The sequence below is a fragment of the Pelodiscus sinensis genome, chromosome 20 (genome assembly GCF_052426305.1).
Source record: "Pelodiscus sinensis isolate ZL-2025 chromosome 20, ASM5242630v1, whole genome shotgun sequence".
NCBI lineage: Eukaryota > Metazoa > Chordata > Testudines > Trionychidae > Pelodiscus > Pelodiscus sinensis.
The window spans coordinates 18,165,567-18,190,423 of NC_143071.1; the positions used below are offsets into that span (position 1 = coordinate 18,165,567).

At 45.7% G+C, this 24,857-nt stretch overlaps 2 protein-coding genes across 2 annotated transcripts; one reads left to right on the plus strand and one right to left on the minus strand.

The window, feature by feature from the left end:
- The first annotated feature begins 670 nt into the window (after positions 1-670).
- Positions 671-13,375, plus strand: LOC106732899 (5-hydroxytryptamine receptor 3A-like). Its single transcript, XM_089771926.1, has 8 exons — positions 671-718; positions 4,377-4,421; positions 4,512-4,621; positions 5,978-6,147; positions 8,653-8,810; positions 10,612-10,822; positions 11,102-11,260; positions 13,035-13,375. Exons 1-8 carry the CDS (start codon positions 686-688, stop codon positions 13,280-13,282), a joined length of 1,134 nt encoding a protein of 377 aa, XP_089628052.1. The 5' UTR covers positions 671-685; the 3' UTR covers positions 13,283-13,375.
- Positions 13,376-14,699: 1,324 nt separating this feature from the next.
- On the minus strand, positions 14,700-24,768 carry ATP5PD (ATP synthase peripheral stalk subunit d). Its single transcript, XM_075903702.2, has 6 exons — positions 24,627-24,768; positions 19,393-19,523; positions 17,903-17,999; positions 16,086-16,157; positions 15,350-15,412; positions 14,700-14,898 (listed from the first exon to the last, which is right to left on the minus strand). The coding sequence occupies exons 2-6, from the start codon at positions 19,512-19,514 to the stop codon at positions 14,767-14,769; spliced, it is 486 nt and encodes a 161-aa protein (XP_075759817.2). The 5' UTR covers positions 19,515-19,523; positions 24,627-24,768; the 3' UTR covers positions 14,700-14,766.
- Positions 24,769-24,857: the final 89 nt, after the last annotated feature.

Sequence of the window (24,857 nt, forward strand, 5' to 3'; positions counted from 1 at the left end):
AAATTATTCCTACCACAGCACTGACATCAATATAATTAACAGTAATTTGACAAACTGATCCCCAAGAGCCAGCTGAGTGCATTGAGCCATTTTCACTGAATTCTTCATTAAAAAAACAAGCCTACAATTACATAAGCTTCCTCCCTACACTGATTAGTATCAAATCACCAGCTGCACTGTAGCATCAGTTCTACCATTTGCTTCGTTAGGAAAAGGGGAAAGATGTGGGAAGCTTTCTTAGCCATTCTTATTTTGTCTATGGCAACAGGTAAGTTAAATTGCAGGAGAATCGGGGGGAAACCAACTGGATTACCCTTGTGTAATGTCTATTCTCATACATGAATGAGGAAGAATAAGATGGGCATCCTAGTCCTGCCAGTGTGAAAGGGGAAAAAGATCTGACAGTGTTTTCCGAGCAGCTACACAGTCCAATGTCTATTATCCTCTGACATGCATTCCCATTTCAAAGGCTGGGTGTGCAACATATGTTGAGATCCCAACCTGTATTACTCTGATAAAATGAATTTGGATGTAACCGGATTTTAATTTTATTTCCACAGGCGCTACCCCAGAACAGGTCTGTAAGTACGATGACGTTCTTCAGTACTTGAACATCACATCTGAAAAAGCTCCCGCACCACATACAATACCCAAGGAAAATTGGAAGGAGCCATTGAAAGTGGAGATGCAATTTATACTGCTTTCCATCCTCTCAGTGGTAAGAAAACAAATCTCTTCATCATTCTGAATGCTAGAAAATATTGTGGAAATTGACAAGTTGAGGCAGCTGATGATCCTAAAGTGAGTGATTCCTCTCTCACTCATACCAGTGCAAATCAGGAGTAATCCCAGTTACTGCCATGAGTGTGAAAGAGCAGAACCTGAACTTTAGTTCTTCTTCTGATCTTGTACAAACTTTATGGCTGTGGTTTGACAGTATTCTCCAGGGCAATATATGTTTGGAGATGTCAGGTGTAAAATAGTTTGTCTCAGTCACATAAATGAGAGTGTTGTTTAAAATCACTTTAGTGTTCATCACATGTTTTCAGGTGTGTCATTAAAATGAACTCTAAAAGATCAAAATCCAGGGCAAAAATCATGTCTCCAGCAACCTCCTACCCACTTTGTATTTGGTCTGTTAAGCTGCATTTGTGTTGCCAAAGTAATGCAAAGTTGTCCTAAAATACCCAGGAATTTGGCCCTTGATTTTGTCAGAACTTCTTTCTTTTTTGTTTCCTGGAGAGAAAACACCACTAACAAGGGAAACACCACCCTCTTCTTAGCCTGGGTGAAGGGTCGACATTATTATTTAATGTTACAGGAAATGACATTGAGGGAGAGAGGAGACCAAGTAGAAGCCCATGAAGTTCTTGTTTGGTTTTGCCCTCCTTATACATCGGGGATCAGATTTTTTAGACTCTGAGCTGTGTTGCAATTTTTCTCCCATTCTCATGGGCGATGGGTGAAGCTGCTACATGAGGATACAAGCTGCCTATTCTGTAGCCCCGCCCATACTGCACCCCTGCTCCGCCCGGGCATCATCCCCACTGTGCCCAGACTCTTTCCCCTCCCCACTGTCTCCCTCTCCTCTTCTCTCCCCCTCTCTGTTCACCTCTTAAAGCCACATCCCTGAATCCAAATACAGGCAGTCCCCGGGTTACATGGATCCGACTTACATCGGATCCCTACTTACAAACGGGGTGAGGCAACCCCGCACTAGCTGCTTCCCCCCAGCAGACCAGGGAGACGTAGAGCGGCTTTTCTCAGCAGAGAGCTCAGCTTGAGAATAAAGGACTGAGGGAAGTGAGGTGTGGGAGAATAAAACTGAGCTCTGGAGAAATGTTTGGCTAGAGTTTCCCCTACAATATGTACCAGTTCCGACTTACATACAAATTCAACTTAAGAACAAACCTACAGTCCCTATCTTGTACGTAACCCAGGGACTGCCTGTATAGCAAATGACATTTGAAAAAAACCCTCTTCTAAAATTTATTTCTAAAGAAAATGGAGCATGTTTCCCACTGCTTGCCATATTATGAAGACTGGACATGCAGAAATTACCTAATTAAAAGCACAAAATTTGAGAATAAAAAATGTCAGTCACTGGTATTTTGATATTCCCTGAAGTTAGTCAGCGATGTATTTACAAAAGCGTGGTAAATAAAGGCAAATCAGCTGTCCCACTGAATACAGCATTAAATATTATGGAATACATGATGCAGCTCTTCTCTGTTTTACATTTTCTTCATCAGTATTTCTAAGCTGATTTAATATTTTAAATGTACTCTTAAGCATTCATAAAGTAATCATTCCAGATTACTACATATTTAACGCACTGAAACAAATGCATTATTTTAAATTAATCAGAGCAGTTTAGTGTATTCATAACAAAGTTCATTGCTTTTAGAAAGAGGGAACACTAATTTATTATGTGTGAGCTCCATAACAATGGGCATGTTTATGAAATTTCATCATAGATTTATGTTAAAGTATAGCTCCAAAGATTTTAGGCATAACAAAGGGTTTTATGTCTTACTAAGGTACTGATTTTAGTGGAGAGGTTCTCTTAAAACTACAGGCAGTCCCCGGATTACGTACAAGATAGGGACTGTAGGTTTGTACTTAAGTCGAATTTGTACTTAAGTCGGAACTGGCATCCAGATTCAGCCGCTGCTGAAACTGACCAGTGGCTGACTACAGGAAGCCCGAGGCAGAGTTTCTCTGCCCAGGGCTTCCTGGAATCAGCTGCTGATCAGTTTCAACAGCAGCTGAATCTGGATGCCTGGGACAGAGCAGCTGGGGCGCTGCCGGGTAGGTCTCCGCAGCGCCGTACCTCAGTGCTGCGGGGACCAACCCGGTAGCACCCCAGGTGCTCTACCCCAGGTGTCCCCAAGTCAGCTGCTGCTGAAACTGATCAGCGGCTGATTCCAGGAAGCCCGGGGCAGAGAAACTCTGCCTCGGGCTTCCTGTAGTCAGCCGCTGGTCAGTTTCAGCAGCGGCTGAATCTGGATGCCTGGGGCAGAGCAGCTGGGGTGCTGCTGTGTTGGTCTAGTAGCGCCGAGGAGCGGCGCTGCGGTACCAACCGGCAGCGCCCCAGCTGCTCTACCACAGGCGTCCCAAGAAAAGCCTGGTCTGCGGGGGGGCGCACTAGCTGTGTCCCCCCCCCCCCAGCAGACCATGGAGACACAGGCAGCGGGACCGAGACACGCCGCGGTCCCACCGCCCGGGTCCTCCGCGGCTTTGCTCCGCGTCTCCCTGATCTGCTGGGGGCCTTCCCCCCAGCAGATCAGGGAGACGCGGAACAGCTTTTCTTGCCCCAGAGGACGAGGGTGGCGGGACCTCGGCGCGTCTGGGCGGTCCCGTCGCCCGCATCTTCTGGGGCGAGAAAAGCCCCGTTCGTAAGTGTGGATCCGACATAAGTCGGATCCGCATAACTCGGGGACTGCCTGTAGTACATCAAAGAGTCAGAAGTAAAGAAAGGGAAACCCATTTGTTCAGCTATCTGAAAGAAAAGTAATGTTGTCCCTTTAAGGGCTCTCTTCAATAAGGGGTAAAAGGAGAGCAGGGATGGACTGGAAGACTTTGGAAACAAATTTTTGTACAATAGTAATTAAAATACATATTTTAGATAAGGGTGATCTTTTGAAGAATTTATTTAAAAAACTGTATCTGAAGGTCCAAGCATTTAAGGCTAAAGCTGAGTATTCAGACCGTGCATCTAAAAATCTATGCAAGAATTTTTTAGCGATGTGAGTTTTATAATCTTCAGCAACAAAAAAATGAAATATGTAAAGCAAAATTTTAAACTATTTCAGTAATACACAACTGTTTTAGTCAATACATTCAGAAACTGATCTATATACCTCTGGATTGGCACATGCCCATTAAATGGCTTCACTACCGCTTACTGGCTCTTTCACAGGTTCAATGTTATGCTAATAAGACTGGCAAGCTGTTAATGGATCCACTCTGGGGAAGACTCACAAAGCTGCAACAGCCTGCAGGAACTCGCAGATTAGAGATAGGAATAGGGGAATGGTTGAGCACAAATACCCAGGGGAAGCATTGCCTTTCATTGCCTCTTATACGGTCCACCATACTACTGCTCTGCTCTCGATCCTTTCCCAGTACAGATTTACATAGCCAGCAGTATTCTACCAGGCAACGGTTTTTTTCCCTCAGACAATAACTCTTACCCACCCATTCTACTTCTAAGTTTGTAACATGAAGAACAGTGAGTCACTGCCCTAACCTGATTTTCTCATCTCTCTGACACCCATCACACCATCATTATAAGAAAGAAACTGACCAGACGCCAAGCGCCGTATCTATCTTAATGAAATCATGCTAATCACTTTCTCATTTTGTTTCTGTAGGTTGAAAAGCTACAAACTGTCACTGTCTATTTCTTAGTGACCATGGTAAGAGCCCTTTTTGATGAAATCAAAGCCATTTCCTGTGTGCTGAGAGTCCACACATTGGTTCCATTCTGTGATTTTTCTTTCCTCTAGAAGTGGAAGAACGTCTTTGTGACTTGGAATCCTCAGGATTTCTGTAACATTTCCAAACTCGTTCTGCCAGTGGATACATTTTGGTCCCCATATATCATCATTTATGAACAGTAAGACTCTCCTTTGCTGATTTCAACTTGCTTCCATGAGAGGGATAATGACAAGGGACATGCTTGGTACCACTGAAATCAACAGGATTAACTCATCATAGTGAGGATTACTCAGTCACATTAGCAAAAGCTTTTCAGGCTGAATGTTGGGGTGGGGGCAGAATAGCTAAGAATCAATTAACTGGTCTCATGCTACAGTAAGAAAACATTCATTAAATAAAACCTTGGGATTTTCAGTCCCTGGGTGAGGGGACACTAGTAGAACATGTTTAGGCTATAGGCAAACTGACAGGCAGGGAAGCCAATCATAAGGAGACAGACTCTAAGGGTACGTCTAGACTACATGGCTCTGTCGACGGAGCCATGTAAACTAGTTTACCCGGCATAGTCAATGAAGCGGGGATTTGAATAATCCCCGCTTCATTAAAATAAAAATGGCCACCACGCTGTGCCGACGATCAGCTGATCTGGCACAGCACGGCAGTCTAGACGCAGCGCAGTTGACAAGGGAAGCCTTTGTCGACCACTCCAGTATGCCTCGTGAAACAAGGGAAGTATGCTTCCCTTGTCGACCATGCCGCGTCTAGACTGCCGTGCTGTGCCAGATCAGCTGATCATCGGCACAGCATGGCGGTCATTTTATTTTAATGAAGCAGGGAGTATTTAGATCCCCGCTTCATTGACTATGCCGGGTAAACTAGTTTACATGGCTCTGTTAACAGAGCCATGTAGTCTAGATGTACCCTAACAGTGTATCTTAGTGGTTTCTGTCACTGTTTATTCTTCAGGGCCAGGAGCTGCCTGCTGTACAATGATACTTGATATTGTCCTAAAGGGTTAATTATTAATGATTATTTGTTAAGCAGCAAGAGCATGCTCAGCATGGCACGAGGCACAAAGACACAGGGCCTGATTCTGCCATCACTTCCATGCTGGAAATCAAGAGTGATTCAGCTGAAGTCAGTAGAGGGTGGAAGCAGTGTGAGATCAGAATTAGGCCAACGGTTCCTTACCCAATAGGGCATGTGGGTCACACTGAATGTCTTTCCTGTCTCATCTGGCAAGCTAATGGGATGCGCAAGTCTTATTTCAATGGGGTTATCATCCCTTCTCTGTGCCCCACACTGTCTCTGCTTGTTTTCTCTCTTCCCATCTCTTCCCACAATTGTTTGTGTTTCAATCTCTCACCCCTTGTTACTCACTGTCACTCACCCTTTCTTGTCCATTTCCTGTTGTATGTAGTAAGGGTCACTGACCATTCAAAGACAGACAAATAGCAAGTTTGACTGCTGTAGTGACTTCGGTCTGGAGTATTTGGTCATTTTATGTTTGTTTTTGAATCGTTGGTTTCTTCAGAGTGGATGAAGAGAAATCACTCAGCAGGCCCTTTCTAACCATTACTCACACCGGCATCATTCATACAACCCAGCAGCATCGGGTCACCATAACATGCAGCTTAGAGATGCACCAGTTTCCATTTGACACCCAGACCTGCCTCATGACCATGTACTCGTTTATGAATTTGGGTATGTCCATTATTATTCACGTTTACTACAACTAGACTGAATTTACTAGTGCTGGCCACTGTTCACAAGTAGTCAATGGATTCAGTGGTCCCCAACCTTTCGTGGCTCCTGGGCGCCCAGGGGCGGGGCTGTTCATGCGCCAGGCATCCGGGGGTCAGGCCACTCACGCACTGCAACCAAGGGTGGGACCACGTATGGGTCGTGTGCCCGGGGGCGGGGCCACCCACAAGCCACGTGCCTGGGGCCAGCACCGCGCTTGTGCCGCATGCCTGGGGCAGGGCCCACCCATGCGCCGCGCGCCTGGGGCCAGCACCATGCATGTGCCACGCACTGGGAGCAGGGCCAGCCCAGGGCTGTGTCTAGACTGGCAGGTTTTTCCGCAAAATCATCTGCTTTTGCGGAAAAACTTGCCAGCTGTCTACACTGGCCGCTTGAATTTCCGCAAAAGCACTGACGATCTCATGTAATATTGTCAGTGCTTTTGTGGAAATACTATGCTGCTCCCATTTGGGCAAAAGTCTTTTTCCGAAAAACTTTTGCGCAAAAGGGCCAGTGTAGACAGCAGAGAGTTGTTTTCCGCAAAAAAGCCCCGATCGCAAAAATGGCGATCGGGGCTTTTTTGCGGAAAAGCGTCCTGCCAATCTAGATGCGCCAATCTAGATGCGCTTTTCCGAAAATGCTTTTAACGGAAAACTTTTCCATTAAAAGCATTTCCGGAAAATCATGCCAGTGTAGACGTAGCCCAGATGTTTTGGCGGGCGCACATAAATGCCCCGGCAGGCGCCATGGCACCTGCGGGCACCACGTTGGGGACCACTGGATTAGACAGATCAAAGGTCTGAGGGAGTCTTGAAATTTTTATGTTTACTACTCAATAGTGACCACTGTGTAAAAAAAATTATGATGCAAGGGAGAAACTAAGCTATAGCACAATCTCCCATTATGGAGTCTCCTATATGTATTTATCTGTAAGAATCCAGGATATGCCTCTGCAAAGCCTTTAATCCCAGGAGTGGTCACCTCTTAGTCAAATGACTAGTCCTACTGACTGCAGTAGGGATTACTTGTATAAGAGTTTGTAAAGTCTAGCTCTTAAAACATGCATGAGGATTTAGATTAAAAATAGAACTCCAAGGACTGATATTGATAGGACTACTCCAATGAGAAAGGGCTGCAGGACTGAATCTGGATTTAGAGATTTGAGTTCCAGGCAACAGATCACGGTTTTGGACTACAGCAGGGGTGGGCAAAAGGCCCTCCATGGGCCGGATCCAGCCCATGGAGGCCCTGCTGCTCCCCTGCCCCCCGACCAATTAGGGCCTGGGGGTAGGGGGAGTACGCAAAGTTTCCTCCACCCTGTCATGGTCTGGGGGTGGGGAACCTGGAAGTATTCCAGCCCGCCCTTTCCGCTCAAGGCCCCTCCCCTTCTGGTGCGGTCCGGGGCCATTTCAGAAATTTTTGAAGTGGTCCCCAGCAAAAAATTTTTGCCCACCCCTGGACTACAGCGTGCTGTCTTCTTTTATCCCCATGGTAGTCACAGAAACTGAGAGGCAACACTTACTTTCTTTTATTGTTTGCTCACCACTGATTTTCACTTAGCTACAACTATTCTAATAATTCAGTTTCACCTGAAAAGCAATTGACATTGTTAAACTAAGGAAGAAAATGTTTCATGACTTTCCTAGAGTTTAAAGTCAGAAGGAACCATCTAGTCTGTGTCACCCAGTTACCTCTGCATTGAGCCCATTAATATGTTTTTGGCCAAAGCAGCTCTTCAAGAAAGGCAGCTAGACTTTATGTGAAGAGGAAACTTTTGGCTAGGAGTATATTAAACAGGCCCAGTTCACAATGGGAAGGGAAACAAGAGGGCTAAGCCCCTGGAATGTTATCAAGATGTAGACATTTTTTCCCCCAAGAAAAATTATCATCGTAAGGATCATCCCTTTGTAGCTAAAGGAATGTGCTTGCCGTAGTGAGTCTGTGAAGAAAAGGGACAGTTTTTTACTTAATCCCAGGTATTTAGGAAAGCACAGGAAAGAGACATCCACTGCCAACAGCTCCTCTTAGTGCTTAATCCAAAGGTCAGTACAGATAATGGAGAGACTCCCATTGTCTTCAATAGGATTTGGATCAAGGCCTTAAGATGGGAGACAGAATTCAACTAAGCATCCAACACTGTCTGAGTTATAAAAGTCCAGCTGTCATCAGATATTAGTTCCCAGTTAAGTGTGACTGCTTTAGGCCAGATTTCAATCTCATATTGGTGTATGAAATCCATTGATTTCAATTAGGTTATTCCCAGTTTACCCTGGAGTAAAAATCAAGCTCCAAGTTCACAATTAACTTTGTTTTGGGCAAGAGACGCAACTTTCCTGCTAGCCAAGAGAGATCTGAATTTTCTCTTCCCTCCTTCTGAATACATACCTGGTTTGTGGCAGTAGATTTGAACTATGAAAAGAAACACCTTTAAACCCCACTATGTCTTCACTTTCTTTCCTCAAACAGTTGACATTATACTCGAATCTAGTCAGACAACAGAAGAAGTGAATAAACAAAGCCAAGTTTATCACCTTACCAATGGAGAATGGAAATTTACCAACATAAATATCATTTCAGTCACAGAGTCAATGAAGGAAGAAGAGTTTTCCGTGATCATCTATGAGGTATTGCATCAGTGTATTTCATACATTATGTATTTAATTCATTGAGCTATCAAAAACGCACTCTTTCGAACATCAGGGCTCATTTACAAAAGCTAAAACCACAACCCAAGCAAAATCTAGTAATTTTTAAAGGACCATCACCCACAATTACAAGTGCACATTCCCCACTAGGCAAAGTACTTTATAAAGTAGTCAGAGGGGTAGCCGAGTTAGTCTGTAACAGGAAAAACTTAAACAACAAATAGTCTGGTAGCACTTTATAGACTAACAAAACATGTAGATGGTATCATGAGCTTTCGTGGGCACAGCCCACTTCTTCAGAAGACCAGAGTGTTGAATGTCCAGAACCAAAAAGCTCATGATACCATCTACATATTTTGTTAGTCTTTAAAGTGCTACCGGACCATTTGTTGTTTTTTTAAGTTGTATGAAGTACTGGTATTTTAACAAAAGGCCCAGGGAGAGAGATATTATTTGAATGTGTCCAAGAGTTAGTATTGCTACCTTAGAAAATTTGTGGGAGTCTAGCAATCTCAAAACAGAATGACCTGATAAAAATGAACATTACATACTTCTAAATGGAGTTCTCAGAATGTGCACCTCTGCAGCATCAGAGTATTGTGCCAGGTCTGCCTGATTCTTACATTGTCTGTAGAGCTAAATAAAGAAGGACCATGATCTAAAAGGAGTTCAAGGGGAAATATGCAACTCCCACACCTAAATGAGAGAACTGCAGCAGTTTCACAAACCCAGCAGCACGTGCCCAAGACAACTCATGGTACCAGTTCCACTGCCACATTCTAGCTTCTCACTCCTAGCAATGCAGGAGACAAGGTCAAAAAGATGGAATAGGATGCTACCATTGTGCAACCCACCTTGTGTTTAAGCAAACTGGTTTTCAAAAGTACATTTCTCATAGAAGCATATGGAGTCAGGCACTAATGCTGGCAAGTTGCTGGATTCCAGCATAGCTAGTAACGAAAACATTTTTTCATAATAAAGAACTACAAAATTCTGGGGCCAGATCCTCAGTAAATACTATTAACATCAAAGGAGCTCTACTGATTTATACCACCTGAGGATGTAGCCTAAGGTGATTTAATCTTTAGAGCCCTGCAAATCTGCAGATATCCATGGGTATCCACATCTGCAGAGATCTGCGGATCACTTTTGCAGCTGTGGATACTAATTTTGTATCTGCACAGGGCTCTATTCATGTTTCTTTGAGACATCTAGTCTAGATTATTGAGCAACAGGTTATTGCAATAGATGGAGCTTTTATCCACTGCAGTTTCAATGTGTGTGTTTACCGGAGTGGAAGAAATCAGCCAGATAATGGTACATGTATTCAACAGACATGCGCATGAATATACATAGGGAGGACACTAAGGAAAATAGCAAGAGTGGGCAGAAGACATAAAATAGGGCTTGACATAAAATGAAGGCAAAGGGGATTAGGTGAAGTGAATAGAAGTAGATGGCAGAAAGAGATGGGCTGGTAAGGAAAAGCTAGTAGAACAGGTGGAAGAAGGGTCAGACTATGAGAAGAGGGGAAGTTGGAGTTAGAGGGCAGGGAGCCAAGCAGGAAATGAAGGTAAGCAAGGAAAGAAAGCTGAGGACAGGATGAAGACATTTAAGGCTGGCTGTTGAAGCTTAAGCTACGCTAGAGAGTAGGAAGATAACTGGAGCCTGTTCCTGCCTTTGAGCTGATAGTTTGGACTCCAACCAAACTGTGTCATCCCATCAAGACAAGCACTAATCCAGACTACTGTATTATTTCATGTTTGCCTTATTACCCCAGATCTCCATGAAGAGACGACCCATTTTATACGTTTTGAACCTTATCTTCCCAACATGCGCCCTCTACTTGTTGGATATGGCTATTTTGTTCAGCACCTGCTCTTATGGAGACAAGATCAGCTTCCAGCTGTCACTCATCATTGGAGAGTCAGTGTTAGCTGTGATTCTTAAGGACATACTTCCCACTTCTTCCGATGACCCACCCGTAATAGGTACTTGTATTTATTGAGGAAAAGTCACCTTGTATTGAATATATGCACTAGATTTAAGGAAGAGAACAGAGTACAAACGTGTCATCTATTCAGAGGTAGTAAGAAGAGGTACGCCTAGTTACTGCATGAGAGCTGTAATAATAGAAGTCCTTATTCAGAGCATGTTCTAGAATTAGGGCCTTATATTTCTTCTACCAAGCAGAACACGGTAGCTAGAATTATGGATCTAAAGGAAGTAAGGTAATTTATCTAGCACAGCCTCTTTCTCTTGCTTTGCAGTGATATTTTTCATAGGTGTCTTTGTCCTAATGATTATGGGTGTATTAGAGACCTGCTTATTAATGCAGCTGAAGAAGAAAACTCTACACCCTTTACGCAAGGCCATGAAACTGCTGAGATGCCCCAAGCAACCTAGAACAACATCCAGCGACCTCCTAAGCAAGCATGGTTGGTGTTGGTTATGTGTATTTAAATATTCTATATCCAGTAGCAGGGTTCTGGCAGTAGAGAGCCCTTGTCTTTGGAAATCACTCATACTAGTAGATTTAGAACCTAAAGTCCATGGTGTTTCAGGCCACATGTGATCATAAATTCACACATTAAGAAACCTACCACTAATGTCAACATGGTGTATATATTATGCTAATCAGATACAGATTGCCTCTGCTGTATATGTACAAAGAAGCTGCACCTTCGTTATTTATGTAGGCTCAGATGCAAACACAGCCCCATGCAGCATCCACCACCTCTGGCCCATTCAACAAGTCCATTGTGCAAGAACAGGCCCTGCGACTTTCTGATACAAAAATGGTTTGAAGTTTTCATCAAAACTATCAAGCAAGTAAAGTCCAGTTTACACTCCAGCAGGCCTCTGTTCTTGTCCACAATTTCCTGCCAGCCGAAATGGTCAGGGCAGTGTGTGCGTGTGTGTTACACCCAAGTCTTCAACTGCTGAGACGCAAAGTCTCGTTGCAGTGGGCAGCCTAGGAGGCTGGAGGGCGCCCCGAAAAATAGTTTAACGTCTGTGACTTTACTGCTAGGACCGGGGTCCTGTCGCTATACACCCGAGACTTCAACTGCTGAGACCGGGGTCCCTTGCAGCGGGCAACCTGGAGGAGGTTGACGGGCGCCCCAATGAGTTTATAGGGAGAGCTTATAACACCTCAGATTTTAGCTGGTAGGATACAGAAATCCCTTTGCAGCTGGCAGCCTGGGGAGGCTGAGAGGTGCCCCAATGGATCTGTCCCCTGGAAGCGACACAATCCAAAACGCTCAAGCTCTTCCTATACGTGTCCCTTTTGACCGGCTGAAGTTCTTTTGTTTGTGTTCGGTTCGGGTACAGCAGCTTGACACGCACTGGCTTATTTACAGGAGAAAGAAAGAGAAAAGAAATAAAGAAACTTGGTTCAGTGTATATATATATATTTTATAAGTGAATGAGGGCACCCCACTTATTCCCAAAGTTTATAGCTAAATCACCTTACCAAAGGCAGTTTACAATAGAAATGAAGCAGTTTGACTTAAGAAAACTATAATAAAGTAACTAAACTTACAACAGAGACAATTAGAGTGTACACATAAAGAAAACACATTGCACGTACAATTCTCACCCCTGCGTTCCAGACTTGGCGTGGCCAGCGTCTTTCTCTCAATCCCTTGGGAAGAAGTAGGGCGAGGTTGGGCGTCCCACGGACCTCAGGAGACAATCAATACCTGCCAGCAGGTGTAGGTGATTGGAGCTCAAATGGGGTGGGCAACTAAACCCTCTTTATACCCCTTGGGTCACATGGACTTCTTCCTGGTCTCAAGTGGCCAATTAGGAAAAATGGCTTTGAACGCCAAGTTTCCCACGAAGGGTGCAAAGCATCATTCACACCTGGGAAGATGCAGACAATGGGCACCTCTGGTATGTGATGGGCGAAGATTCCTCTCCTGAGACAGTGCAGGCGTGTCAATTACTGATACTAGCCATCACGGCGATGGGAGGCCTCCCAGTCGTCAGCTAGCCCATTTACTGTCTGGTTTCTGTTTATGGTAGAGTCAGGGACAGGCACCACACCTGCGTTCCCAGGGCATCAAAGGCTGACTGCCTTTCTCTTGCTCTCTGGGGGGGGGGGGGGAAACAAGATGGGGTTCGTGGAAAAACAAGATGGGGTTTGTGTCTGGCTACATTTCCCCTAATGTATATTTACATTTGGTTCCTGTTCTGTAGGAGACTCGCTGACTGAGCTGACCACAAGGAAACAGGAGAGCAGAGATTCAGACCCATTTGGAAAGGGAAATACCGGACCACCCATGCTTGTGGGAAGACTCAATGCAGATGGGCAGGGAACTGGCAAGCAGGCAGAGCCACAGGAGTGCAAGTCTGAGCTGCGGGTTCTGGAAAAGGTGTTTTTCTGCAGTCATTTGCTTTTATCACTACTCTTTATCATCTTCATTATTATACAGTGGAGCAGTTAAATTTTGGCAAATTGCCATTTCTAATACTTTCTTGCCTTAACCTCCAAACCAGGTTTTCCTGCTTCTTATGCTTGAATTAAGCTATTTGCTGCATGTCTAAATAACGGTGCAAGCTCTGCAGGTTACGAGCCTTGTTCTTGCATGTGCTTGGCAAAGCAGTTTGTGCACCTTGAGCATCCCAACCGCAAACGAGTTACCTGAATAAATTACATTCATGGACCTAGTATTCCAGCTATAATTCATCTTAGCTGGTATTAGTCATCTTAGCTGTCCCTCTCAAAAGAGCTAAAATACACATGGGGATCTGGGGTGGGTGGGGACAAAGCAAATGTGAAATAGCAGAATGGACTGAATTAGTGCTGATTGTAATCAAATGAGACAGGTACCCCAACTGTGTTTGGAGTCCAGGTTACCACTATCAGCTCAAAGAAGAGAAAGGCCCAGGGTGGGTTTTCTACTCTGGAAGTGCAACCCACACCATAAGTGTAAAGAACAATCAGCTCCAGAGGAAAAAAAGGTACATTTACCATAGCAAAAACTCCAAGCAGTTAGTGGTCACAGGACATGCTGTCTTGCATAACGATATCATGTAGCTAATTTTTGCAGACCACTGAAAGCATCTGCCTTACTAGGATTACTGAGAGACCTGGACCACTCACACAGCAAAGATAGTCACAGCTTTGGCTGAAAGTGAAACCTCCCTAATGGAATCTTACAATCCTCACAGGAGGTGCGTGTGGTGAGGCTGCTTGCCTATTCATGCTACCTACATTCTCAAATGTACACAACCTGTAATGTAGAATAAGAGCAGCGTGTCTACCTGTTCTTGGATGGTTTCACATAGCCTGCCCTTGTTTGTCTGGCTTTGTGATGGAACCCCCACACCCAATCCCTGCCTCTACAACCAGGAGGGCTTCTCCTACCCCATGCTGAGGCAGCCTGAGCTAATTGCACAGCAACATAGTAGGTGTCAAGGCACAAGCACAGGTGGCCACTGAGGCTGTAGGGAACAAAAGCAACTGTAGGTTTGTAAGGTTTGATCAAGTTTGTAACCAGATCCAACGAGTGTCTCATGGATAGGCTAGGGAGATTCGCTTCCACTTGTAATATAGACATGGGCTGAAAGTTAAACCGGGCTGGTCATTTGTATTGCTGAACTGTTCTCTCAGTCACCTGAACAACTTTGGGTGCAACCTGAATGTCAGGAACATGGAGCATATTCTACAGACATTAACCCTGAGCGTCTTGCTAAGAAGACTCAGTCCCATCCTCTTTCAGGAACTATCCCACCCTGTAAAGCATTCAGCGCCTCCACAACCAATGGCCTGCTAATTTCACAACATTTGTCACCTAGTTAAAAAACAAATCCCTACTGGATTTTATCTTAGCTTTGAGATCAGAAGACACACTGCGGATGCCCTGTACATTTACTTTATTTAAAAGAGTCTACAGAAATTGACAGTCACCAGAAATGGCTTTCAGATTCACAGGTCCTCAATAGGTTTGTGTGGCCAATATGGATACTTCTCTTTGTCTAGTTTGGTTTCAGGGAAGACTTCACCCAAATCCTCAAATGTCATCTGATCAAATGGAACCATGTTTTTGAGCTTCTCAAGCTTGAAGTGGGAGGACAGACAAGAAAACATGGAAGTTAGTTCTAAGCGAGAATTCAAATTAAACTTCATGTACATTTAGGGTACGTCTAGACTACAGGCTTTTGTCGACAGAAGTTTTGTCGACAGATACTGTCGACAAAGAGCGTCTAGACTACATTCAGTTCTGTCGACAAAGCAAGCTGCTTTGTCAACATGATAGTGTAGACGCAAAGGACAGTTTACATGCAACAACACCTTCTGTCGACAGAAATTCTCGTAAAATGAGGTTTACCAGCGTCGACAAAACTGCTGAGTTCCGTCGATGTTATGTCGACAGAACTCAGCGGTAGTGTAGACGCAGGTATAGTTTTGTCGACAAAAGTCCACTTTTGTCGACAAAACTCTGTAGTCTAGACACACCCTTAGAAACTGAAACATGGTTGCCTGAAATTCACAGGTCCATCAAACCTACCTCTTTCATATACTGGACAATACGGGCTTTAGAGGCCTGCACATATTCAGCAGCACCCTTAGCCTGCAAGAGAACAAAGGATTTGGTGAGCACATTAATTCTACATTGTTTCCTGCAGTGAAGCTGTGACTTTCATCCTACTGCACTTTAAACATTCTCATCTTACCTCTTCCTCTAATAGAGAAAGCCGCAAGGAGTTCGAGGAAGACAAGTTCTCTGGCTAAAGATAACACCAATGACTCGAGTAGCACCACTGGAGTTTGTTATATTTAACATCATCCTCTTTGCACTAAGGAGGAGCCCACAGAGTAAAAGTCCTACCATTAAATGCTCTAACTTGACCTATGCAGTCTCCAAGAATTCCAACTCCACATTAAAAAGTATTCAGGCCTATTTTAGGTTACGTAGGTGCACCCTTAGGGCTGCTGACAAGATACTAGTAAGTTCCTCGGTTGATCAGAGTATGGTTGCCTTTGTTTTACACTAATTTCAAGTCTGTTACACCAGAAGAGCAAGCAGAACTGCAATCCAGTCCTAGAATCTAAGTTCCCAAGTGGGGGCATAGACAGGTAGAGAGAACCTACTCTTGTTCAAAAGCTATATCCACAAACCCAGAGCTGCAGCCCCTATTTTTCAGCACAATACACCCACAGAAAGCTTTATCCCAGAATTATTCTTTACCTCTACAAAGATCAAATTGAAACCAAGTGACAGGGAAGAATTTTCAGATACTTACAGCTTCCTGTTCCTGGGCATTTATCTTGTCTGTGTGTGTGTCCACAGGCTCAGGAACCTTTAGTGTGTTGTACTGTGAATTAAAAAAACAAAACAAAACAAAAACAAAAAAATCTAGACACGTTTTTTCTCAATCCTGCTAAAGCTCTGCATGCTCCTAAAGCTAATATTTCCTCAGTAGCCAGACTGGTGCTTTTTGGTTTCTTCCAAAACACTCAGACCCATCAAAGTGAACTGGCTTCCCGTAGTAGGTCAACTCAACTGGATGCTAGCTTCTCAAATAGTGTTGTTTGGCTCCCATATGTGCATGACATACTCAGCGCTCTGCTGTCATTGGGATGCTCAGTCTTGTACAGAGCCACAATACGGTGCTGTATGGAAGTATTAACAATCTAATGCCAAAGAGAATTATTATCTTGTCCAATAAATCAAATTATACAAATAAAAAACAAGTCCCTGGATTCCTTTACATTTCAGCAAGTCAGCTTTGTGGCCTGAGCACAGAGCCAGGAGAGGAGAATTGCTATGTTCTAATTCTATCTCTGACTAGGGATGTTAAATTGTGACTAACTGACTAACAGAATAGTCAATGCATTTTGCATCAACTATTCAATTAGTCGATAGGGCACCTCTGCCTTTGAAGTGTAGCAAGAGCCCTACAGCTGTTGCTACACTTCAAAGGCGAAAGCCCCGTGTGGAGCCCAGGGTCAGACGGGGATTCCTCGCTGACCCTGGGCTCTGTGCAGCGCTGCCGCTTTGAAATGCCATGTGCAGCCTTGGGCCAGCTGGGGTGTCCTCAGGCTGCATGCTACATCTCAAAGCAGCAGCACCGCATAGATCCCAGGTTCTGGCCCCAGACTCCATGCGGCGCTGCCACTTTGAAGTGCCCTCTCCTCACCTTCCCCTCGTTTCCTCTTTCTGATAGAGGCAACAAGTGTGGGGGGGAAGCAACTAGTCTACTAGCCTGCCGACTTTCTGATAAGCATTTGCTTATCGGCTAGTCAACTAGTTCTTCACATCCCTATCTCTCACACCAATCCCTTACGTGAGCTGGTGCAAGTACTGGTTATTTTCCCAGTGCCCAGTCATAAAAAGAAGCTAACATTCACTTCAAGGAATTAGTCTTATCACACCACTTTGGGGTGTTGACAGTGATTTTTTTTTTTTTACTTCCTGCCCTTCAGTGAGGTGGGCTGAAGGGATGTTTGAACAGTCTTTCCCCCACAGAGCACAGTTATTTATCAAGCCATCACATCTCACTCAATAGTATTTGCAAAATTTTATTCCACTAGGCTTCTGAGCCAGGTCCTTGGCACAGCTCAGAATGTGATGGAGATGGACAAAGATGGCCTTTTTATTCCTAGTACTGGACCAGCTGAATGCAGGCATGTATCAGAGCGTACATCGGAGTAGTCTTTGTGCTTAGTGGGTTTAAAAGACTGATACATCAGCTGGGAATCAGCAGAGACTAGGAAAGCTTTGACTCTTTCCTCAGGCTACTCCTACAGACTGGAAAATCTAGTCAGGCTGTACGAGAAAAAGTATAAACTTTGGTAGAGAGGGATCCTCCAGTGGCATAAAATGACCCTGGCACCCTGTGGTTAGCTATGCCAGCTGTCGGGATGCCTTGTGCTAGCAGTATGATACAAAGCAACCGCACACTACAGCAAAAGATCTAGGCCAATGCTACTTAAAAATCTCACCAACAGCCTACAAAAGAAAAAGTTCATTGTTCTGTGTCCTGTACATCTGATATGAGCAGCCTCCACTTGGATTTCAAAACAGCAGCAACATCTTAATTGAGGATGAGAATCTCACCTTCTTTTCAAACTCATCCACCATGCCAGCCTTAGCAACTGCAGTCTTGTAATAAGCCCAATCAATAGCTGGAGGCTTCTCTGGCAAGGAGGTCAGCCTGTACAGATGGAGCAGAACAGCTGATAGAACAATCCCCAGTCATTTTAGAGAGCACCCAGTTCCAACTCAAGCTACTCTGCTGTATCCATAGCCCAGCCCATCCACAGTCCCGAGGATAGGAATTATACTCATTTTAGTTGCCAGTAGTTTCAGACCGACCTCTAACACAGAAATGGCAATAACACAGCCACACAAAATTCTACATGCCTACAACTTTTTTTTGGATGGACAAATATAACACTCTCAGTTTTTTCATTATGAATGATGGTAGGAGCAGGCAAGGAGAGTTTGTCAATGTAATGAAAAACAACCATCCTAGTTTTACAAGGCTAACAAAGGTTTTGGGTTTTTTGTTGTTGTTTTTTAAAAAGAAGAGATAAGTAACGGTATTTTAGCTGTATCTACACTACAGAACCTGCACTGGCACAACTTTACTGGCAGAGACCCAAGCATCATTGGGTTGTGTGTGTGTTAGGGATGTTAAATTTCGATCAATCAACGAATCTAACAGACAACGGAATTTCCATTAACTACTCGATTAGTCAATAAGGGGGGCACTCACTATCCCACTGCGCCTCTGCTTTTGAAATGTACAAGAGCTGCGGGTGACTCTTGTTCATTTCAAACGCATAGGCACAGCCGCTGGGACTGGCACAAGTGGGGACTGAAGGGCTATGTCTACACTCGCGGCTTCTTGCACAAGAAATATGCAAACGAGGCTAAGCATGGAATATTGCCAAGCCTCATCTGCATACCTAATGAGCCGTCATTTTTGCAGAAGAGGCTTCTGCGCCAGAAGGAGCTGTCTACACTGCCCCTTCTTGCACAAGAAAAACTTTCTTGTGCAACGCCATTATTCCTGAAAATAATCGGCGTAATGGCATTGCACAAGAGGGTTTTTCTTGCACAAGAAGAGGCAGTATAGACAGCTCCTTCTGGTGCAAGAGCCTCTTCTGCAAAAATGGTGGCTTATTAGGTATGCAAATGAGGCTCGGCAATATTCCACACAGCCTCATTTGCATATTTCTCACGCAAGAAGCCCCGAGTGTAGACATAGCCAAGCAATCCCTGCTCACCCTGTTTCCTCGCTGTGTCTCTGCCTCCCCGCAGAGATGGTGCTGAGGAACCAGCTTTTAAGCAAGCTCCCCTCAGCACTGGCTCCTGCTTCCCTCCTCCCCCACCTGTCTCTTATCCCTAGTGTGTGTATATTTTTTACACCTCTGACTGACATAGCTATGTAGGTATAAATTTTAACTGTAGACCAAGCCTTAGCTGCTGAGGCTTTCTGGTTAACCATTCACATCTCTAATTTACACCTCTACTGACAGTGCAGAATTGCTAATGTCACTGTCATCTGCCGGAGCAGCCTTTTCACCCGGAAATATACTCACTTGGCTGAAAGGGTATCACTACGTGTTTTCAGGGCATTAAACATAGCTCTCTGATTGGGAGGCACTCTCTCTGCAAATGCCATCCAGTCAATCGCTTTCACAGCAGCTCTGCGACCTGCCATTTTTGTGCTCTAGAGAAATAAAACAGCAAAGAAACTTAAATTTGAAGAGAAATATAAGAGAACAGGCAAGTTTGTATTCATCAATATAAAAGTCTGAGTATTTCATCAACTGAAACATAACTGCAGCAGCTGTGCTCATTCCATTGACTCCCACCAGCAGTAAAGCTAATAATACTTTTCATTCCTTATGTTGTTGAGAAAAGAGAAGCACTATTCGAGAAACAACTGAGCATCACAATACAGGTTGCACTCCCAAAACCAGAATTCTCTCGTCCAACTGGACCAGGGATATTCCTGGATCAGAAAACCCCAGTAGTCTACTGGCAGGAGGGCAATCCAGGGGAGGCGGGGCTGGAGCTGGCAGCAGCTCATACTCTGCAGCCTGCGGCACTGGGACCAGGTCAGGGCAGCCCCTGGCAACTCAGGACCCGGCTGACAACAGCCTGTGGCAGCACAGGGCCAAGACCAGAGCCCAGGGCAGCCCCTAGAAGCAGGACCAGAGCTTAAAGACTGTGGCGCAGGAGCCTGAGCCCTCGGCAGGAGCGGAGCCAGCGGCAGCCCCAGCAGCAGAGGCTGGAGCCCCAAAAACCCACGGAAGTGTCCCCAGACCCGCAGGCACCTGTGGAGCTGGGACTGGAGCATGAGCCCTCGGCAGCCTGTCCCTGGCAGTCTATGGTAGTGTGGGGTCAGAGCCTGTGTCAGCCCACAGCAGCGTGGGCTGCTGGAGCCTGGCAGGCAGTCTGGCTGGGGCAGCACCAGCAGAGCCAGCAACCCAGCTGGCAGCCCGGCCAGGGCTGGAGGTGGTGCCATTCCCCACCCAAAGCTGATAGAGTTGGCAGCAGAAGCCTGTGGCAGGGAACCTTCTCTGGTCCAGCAAATTCCCTGGTTCATATCAGGAAGGTTCAACCTGTATTTCTCATAGCTACATAAGATTATAGAGAGAGCGCTCACTTCAAATGGCCTCAAAAGCATTCTTTCCTGGGATGGAGCATGACAGTACACCCCAATACTATCAAACCATTTAAGGCAAATTAAAGCCTTCTCTGCCCAGTTACTGGAATTGTGGCTATCACCCTGCTCTCGTTATGGGAACTTCATCATCATTGGTCACTACATTCTTTTAAGGCAGTGGCCCCCCAAACTGTGGTCTGTGGATACTGGTCCGTGGCTGCCTTCCAGGTGGTCCACAGCTTGAGCTCAGCCCCCCTTCTTCTCTCCCTCCCTCTCCTCGCAGCAGGGAGCCCAAGCTGGTGCTCCAGCCTCTCACCCCATCCCCCACAAGGCTGGGGCACTAGTGCAGCTTCCTGCTGGGGAGGGAGCGGAGGAGAGCCCTGAGACTCCCCACTAGACCCGGCTCGTGGGGAAGAAGTGGAATTATAAGAGGCTCAGTGTGCTGCTGCTCCCCTACCCCCAGCTGGGGGAACAGCATCGCACAAACATTCTGCCTGGAGGCTTTCCCCACTACTCCCATTGGCTAGTATAGAATCAATGGGAGCAGTAGGAGGCCGTGCCTGGGAGCTGTGAGTAGCATGAAAACAAGTACATACCCCCCACACCTCCAGATCATCACGCACAACCCCACCAAGATCCTGCATCCCCAGCCTGCTCCTGCACCTTCCCCCTTGGTCAGACACCTACTCCGTCCTTGCACCTGCACCCTCTCACCTGGCCATACAGTACATCTTCCTTTACTCTTGCCCCCTCACCTCTGGCCAGACACCCTACTCCAAGCCTAATCCTGCACCCTACCTCCCACCCAGACCCCACACCCTCATCCCCTCCTGCACTCCACCTCCCACCCATATCCTGCACTCCGATCCCTTTCCCACTCACTGGCAGCCCTGTTCCACACACTGAACCCCTCATTTTTATCTGTACAAAATACTCTAACCCTGGAACTCCAGAAGAGTAAATCTGGCCCATGGGAAGTCCTGAACCTCAGTCCTCTCTGTCCCTCCCTCCTCACCCCATGGAGGGGGCATATCAGTGAGAGTTGGGGATTTCTGGACGAGATTTTTTGCTTCTCCCTTGTTTGGCCCCAACTGATTTTTTTGTGGGGAAGGGGCCCCCAAACCAAAAATAAAGATAACACTGAAACCTTTTGTGTTGAACATAAATTAATATTTTACTTTATTTAAAATGAAGTTTGGTAAATTAAAATGAGAAAGTTAAATCAGTTAATCTATTCAATAATTTAAATTAACCTGTAAGAAAGGAAATATTAAACTAAAACTTCAGAGGAGTAGGTGAGTTAGTCTGTAACAGGAAAAACTTAAACAACAAATAATCTAGTAACACCGTGAAGATTAACAAAACATGTAGATGATATCATGAGCTTTTGTGAGCACAAAGCACTTCTTCAGGGTCATCTGAAGAAGTGGATTGTGCCCACAAAAGCTCATGAAACCATGAAAGCTCATGAATTTGGCACACCAAATAAAGCACTATTCCAGTATCCCTGTAACGCTCGTTCTATGAGGGTTAAGGGATTTGTCAGAATAGTGCACCCACTATTTCAGGAAATAGTAGGCACTTTTAAAGAGATGATAGTAGTAGATTAATAGTAGGCACTTTTAAAGATACTTCTGGCATCCCAAGTCAGCAAGACCATCTAGACGTACCTGAAGAGGCCACAAGAGACCATCACATCCAGCCACCTCTCATCCAAAAGGCAGCACCACAAAACCACCTCTAGTACCAGTCTAGGACATCAATAGAGGTCTGAACAGGGGAGAAAATGCTCCTCGATTCACCCCCTGGCAGGGTCTCAGTTACGGATGAAACAAAAAACAGGACTACGTAGCACTTTAAAGACTAACAAGATGGTTTATTAGGTGATGAGCTTTCGTGGGCCAGACCCACTTCCTCAGATCAAATAGTGGAAGAAAATTGTCACAACCATATATACCAAAGGATACAGTTAAAAAAAATGAACACATATGAAAATGACAAATCAAATTTCAGAACAGAAGGGGGGGGGGAGGTAAATGTCTGTGAGCTAATGATATTAGAGGTGATAATTGGGGAAGCTATCTTTGTAATGGGTAAGATAATTAATGTCTAGGAAGTGGGTCTGGCCCATGAAAGCTCATCACCAATAAACCATCTTGTTAGTCTTTAAAGTGCCACATAGTCCTGTTCTTTCTTTCGGCTACACCGAACTAACACGGCTACATTTCTATCACTCAGTCACGGATGTGAGAGTTTAAGGAGTTAACCATTTTACTGATAAGCTAACGGTCTCAGTTAAACAAATGTCATTGTGGAGCCTTTGGCTATTATCTTTGAAAAGTCGTGGAGATTGGGAGAAATCCCGGATGACTGGAAAAAGGCAAATGTAGTGCCCATCTTCAAAAAAGAGAAGAAGGATGATCCAGGGAACTATAGACCGGTCAGTCTTACCTCGGTTCCTGGAAAAATCATGGAAGGGATCCTTAAGGAATCCATATTGAGGCACTTGGATGAGAGGAAAGTGATTAGGAATAGTCAGCATGGATTCACAAAGGGCAAGTCGTGCCTGACCAATCTGATTAGCTTCTATGATGAGGAAACTGGCTCGGTGGACATGGGGAAGTCAGTGGATGTTATATACCTTGACTTTAGCAAGGCTTTTGATACGGTCTCCCACAATATTCTTGCCAGCAAGTTAAGGGATTGTGGATTGGATAAATGGATGGTAAGATGGATAGAAAGATGGCTAGAAGGCCGGGCCCAGCGGGTAGTGATCAATGGCTCGATGTCAGGATGGCGGTCGGTTTCTAGCGGAGTGCCCCAAGGTTCGGTTCTAGGACCGGTTTTGTTCAATATCTTTATTAATGATCTGTATGAGGGGATGGATTGCACCCTCAGCAAGTTTGCGGATGACACTAAGCTGGGGGGAGAGGTAGATATGCTTAAGGGCAGAGATAGGGTACAGAATGACTTAGACAAATTGGAGGATTGGGCCACAAGAAATCTGATGAGGTTCAACAAGGACAAGTGTAGAGTCCTGCACTTGGGACGGAAGAATCCCAAGCATAGTTACAAGCTGGGAACCAACCGGTTAAGTAGTAGTTCTGCAGAAAAGGACCTGTGGGTTACAGTGGATGAGAAGCTAGATATGAGTCAGCAGTGTGCCCTTGTAGCCAAGAAGGCTAAAGGCATATTAGGTTGCATTAAGAGGAGCATTGCCAGCAGATCCAGAGATGTCATCATTCCCCTTTATTTGGCTTTGGTGAGGCCGCATCTGGAGTATTGTGTCCAGTTCTGGGCCCCCCACTACAAAAAGGATGTGGATGCACTGGAGAGGGTCCAGCGGAGGGCAACCAAAATGATTAGGGGGCTGGAGCATATGACTTATGAGGAGAGGCTGAGGGACTTGGGTCTGTTTAGTCTGCAGAAGCGAAGAGTGAGGAGGGATTTGATAGCAGCCTTCAACTTCCTGAAGGGAGGTTCCAAAGAGGATGGGGAGAGGCTGTTCTCAGTAGTGACAGATGGCAGAACAAGGAGCAATGGTCTCAAGTTGTGGTGGGAGAGGTCCAGCTTGGATATTAGGAAAAACTATTTCACCAGGAGGGTGGTGAAGCACTGGAATGGGTTCCCTAGGGAAGTAGTGGAGTCTCCATCCCTAGAGGTGTTTAAGTCTCGGCTTGACAAAGCCCTGGCCGGGTTGATTTAGTTGGGATTGGTCCTGCCTAGAGCGGGGGGCTGGACTTGACGACCTTCTGGGGTCTCTTCCAGTTCTATGACTCTATGATTAAACTCTGCCAGCTCCCAGGGAAGAGGGTTCGCTGTGCATGTCGGGAGGGGCTAGCGGGAGGCTTTCTGGGGCTCTGCCGTAAAACGCTCAGCAGGCAGCATCAAGCAGAGCCCCCGGCGCCTGCACCACTACGAGTTGTTAGCGGCTACACAGCTACCGCATTACCCGCGTTTTAACATCCTTCGCCTCAGAACCCGCCGGCTCGAGCCCTCCCGTGACCGGGCATCGCTCGGGGAGGGGGCACGGCTGCAGCGCCGGATACGAGGACGCGCCCCCCCCCTAGGCAGCCGGGCACCATCCTGCCGTGCACATTCCCCTCCACCCCTAACACACCGCACCGCCCGCGCCCCCCGAACCTCGCGGGTTGGTCTCACCTTCAGTGACCGTCGCCACCCTGCAGCTCGGATCCTTCCGGAAATCCCGTCCGCTGCCAACCAATCATAGGCCTGTACCCCCGGAAGGACTCTGAGGCAGTCTCCTTCCCGCCCCCTTAGGCACCCCGGAAGTGATTCTTAACGGTTCTGTTTTCAACGGTCATATCTCTTTTCAAACCCCTCCCTTCACGTTTACCATTGACAGCCTCCAAAATTCCAAGTCTTCCACCG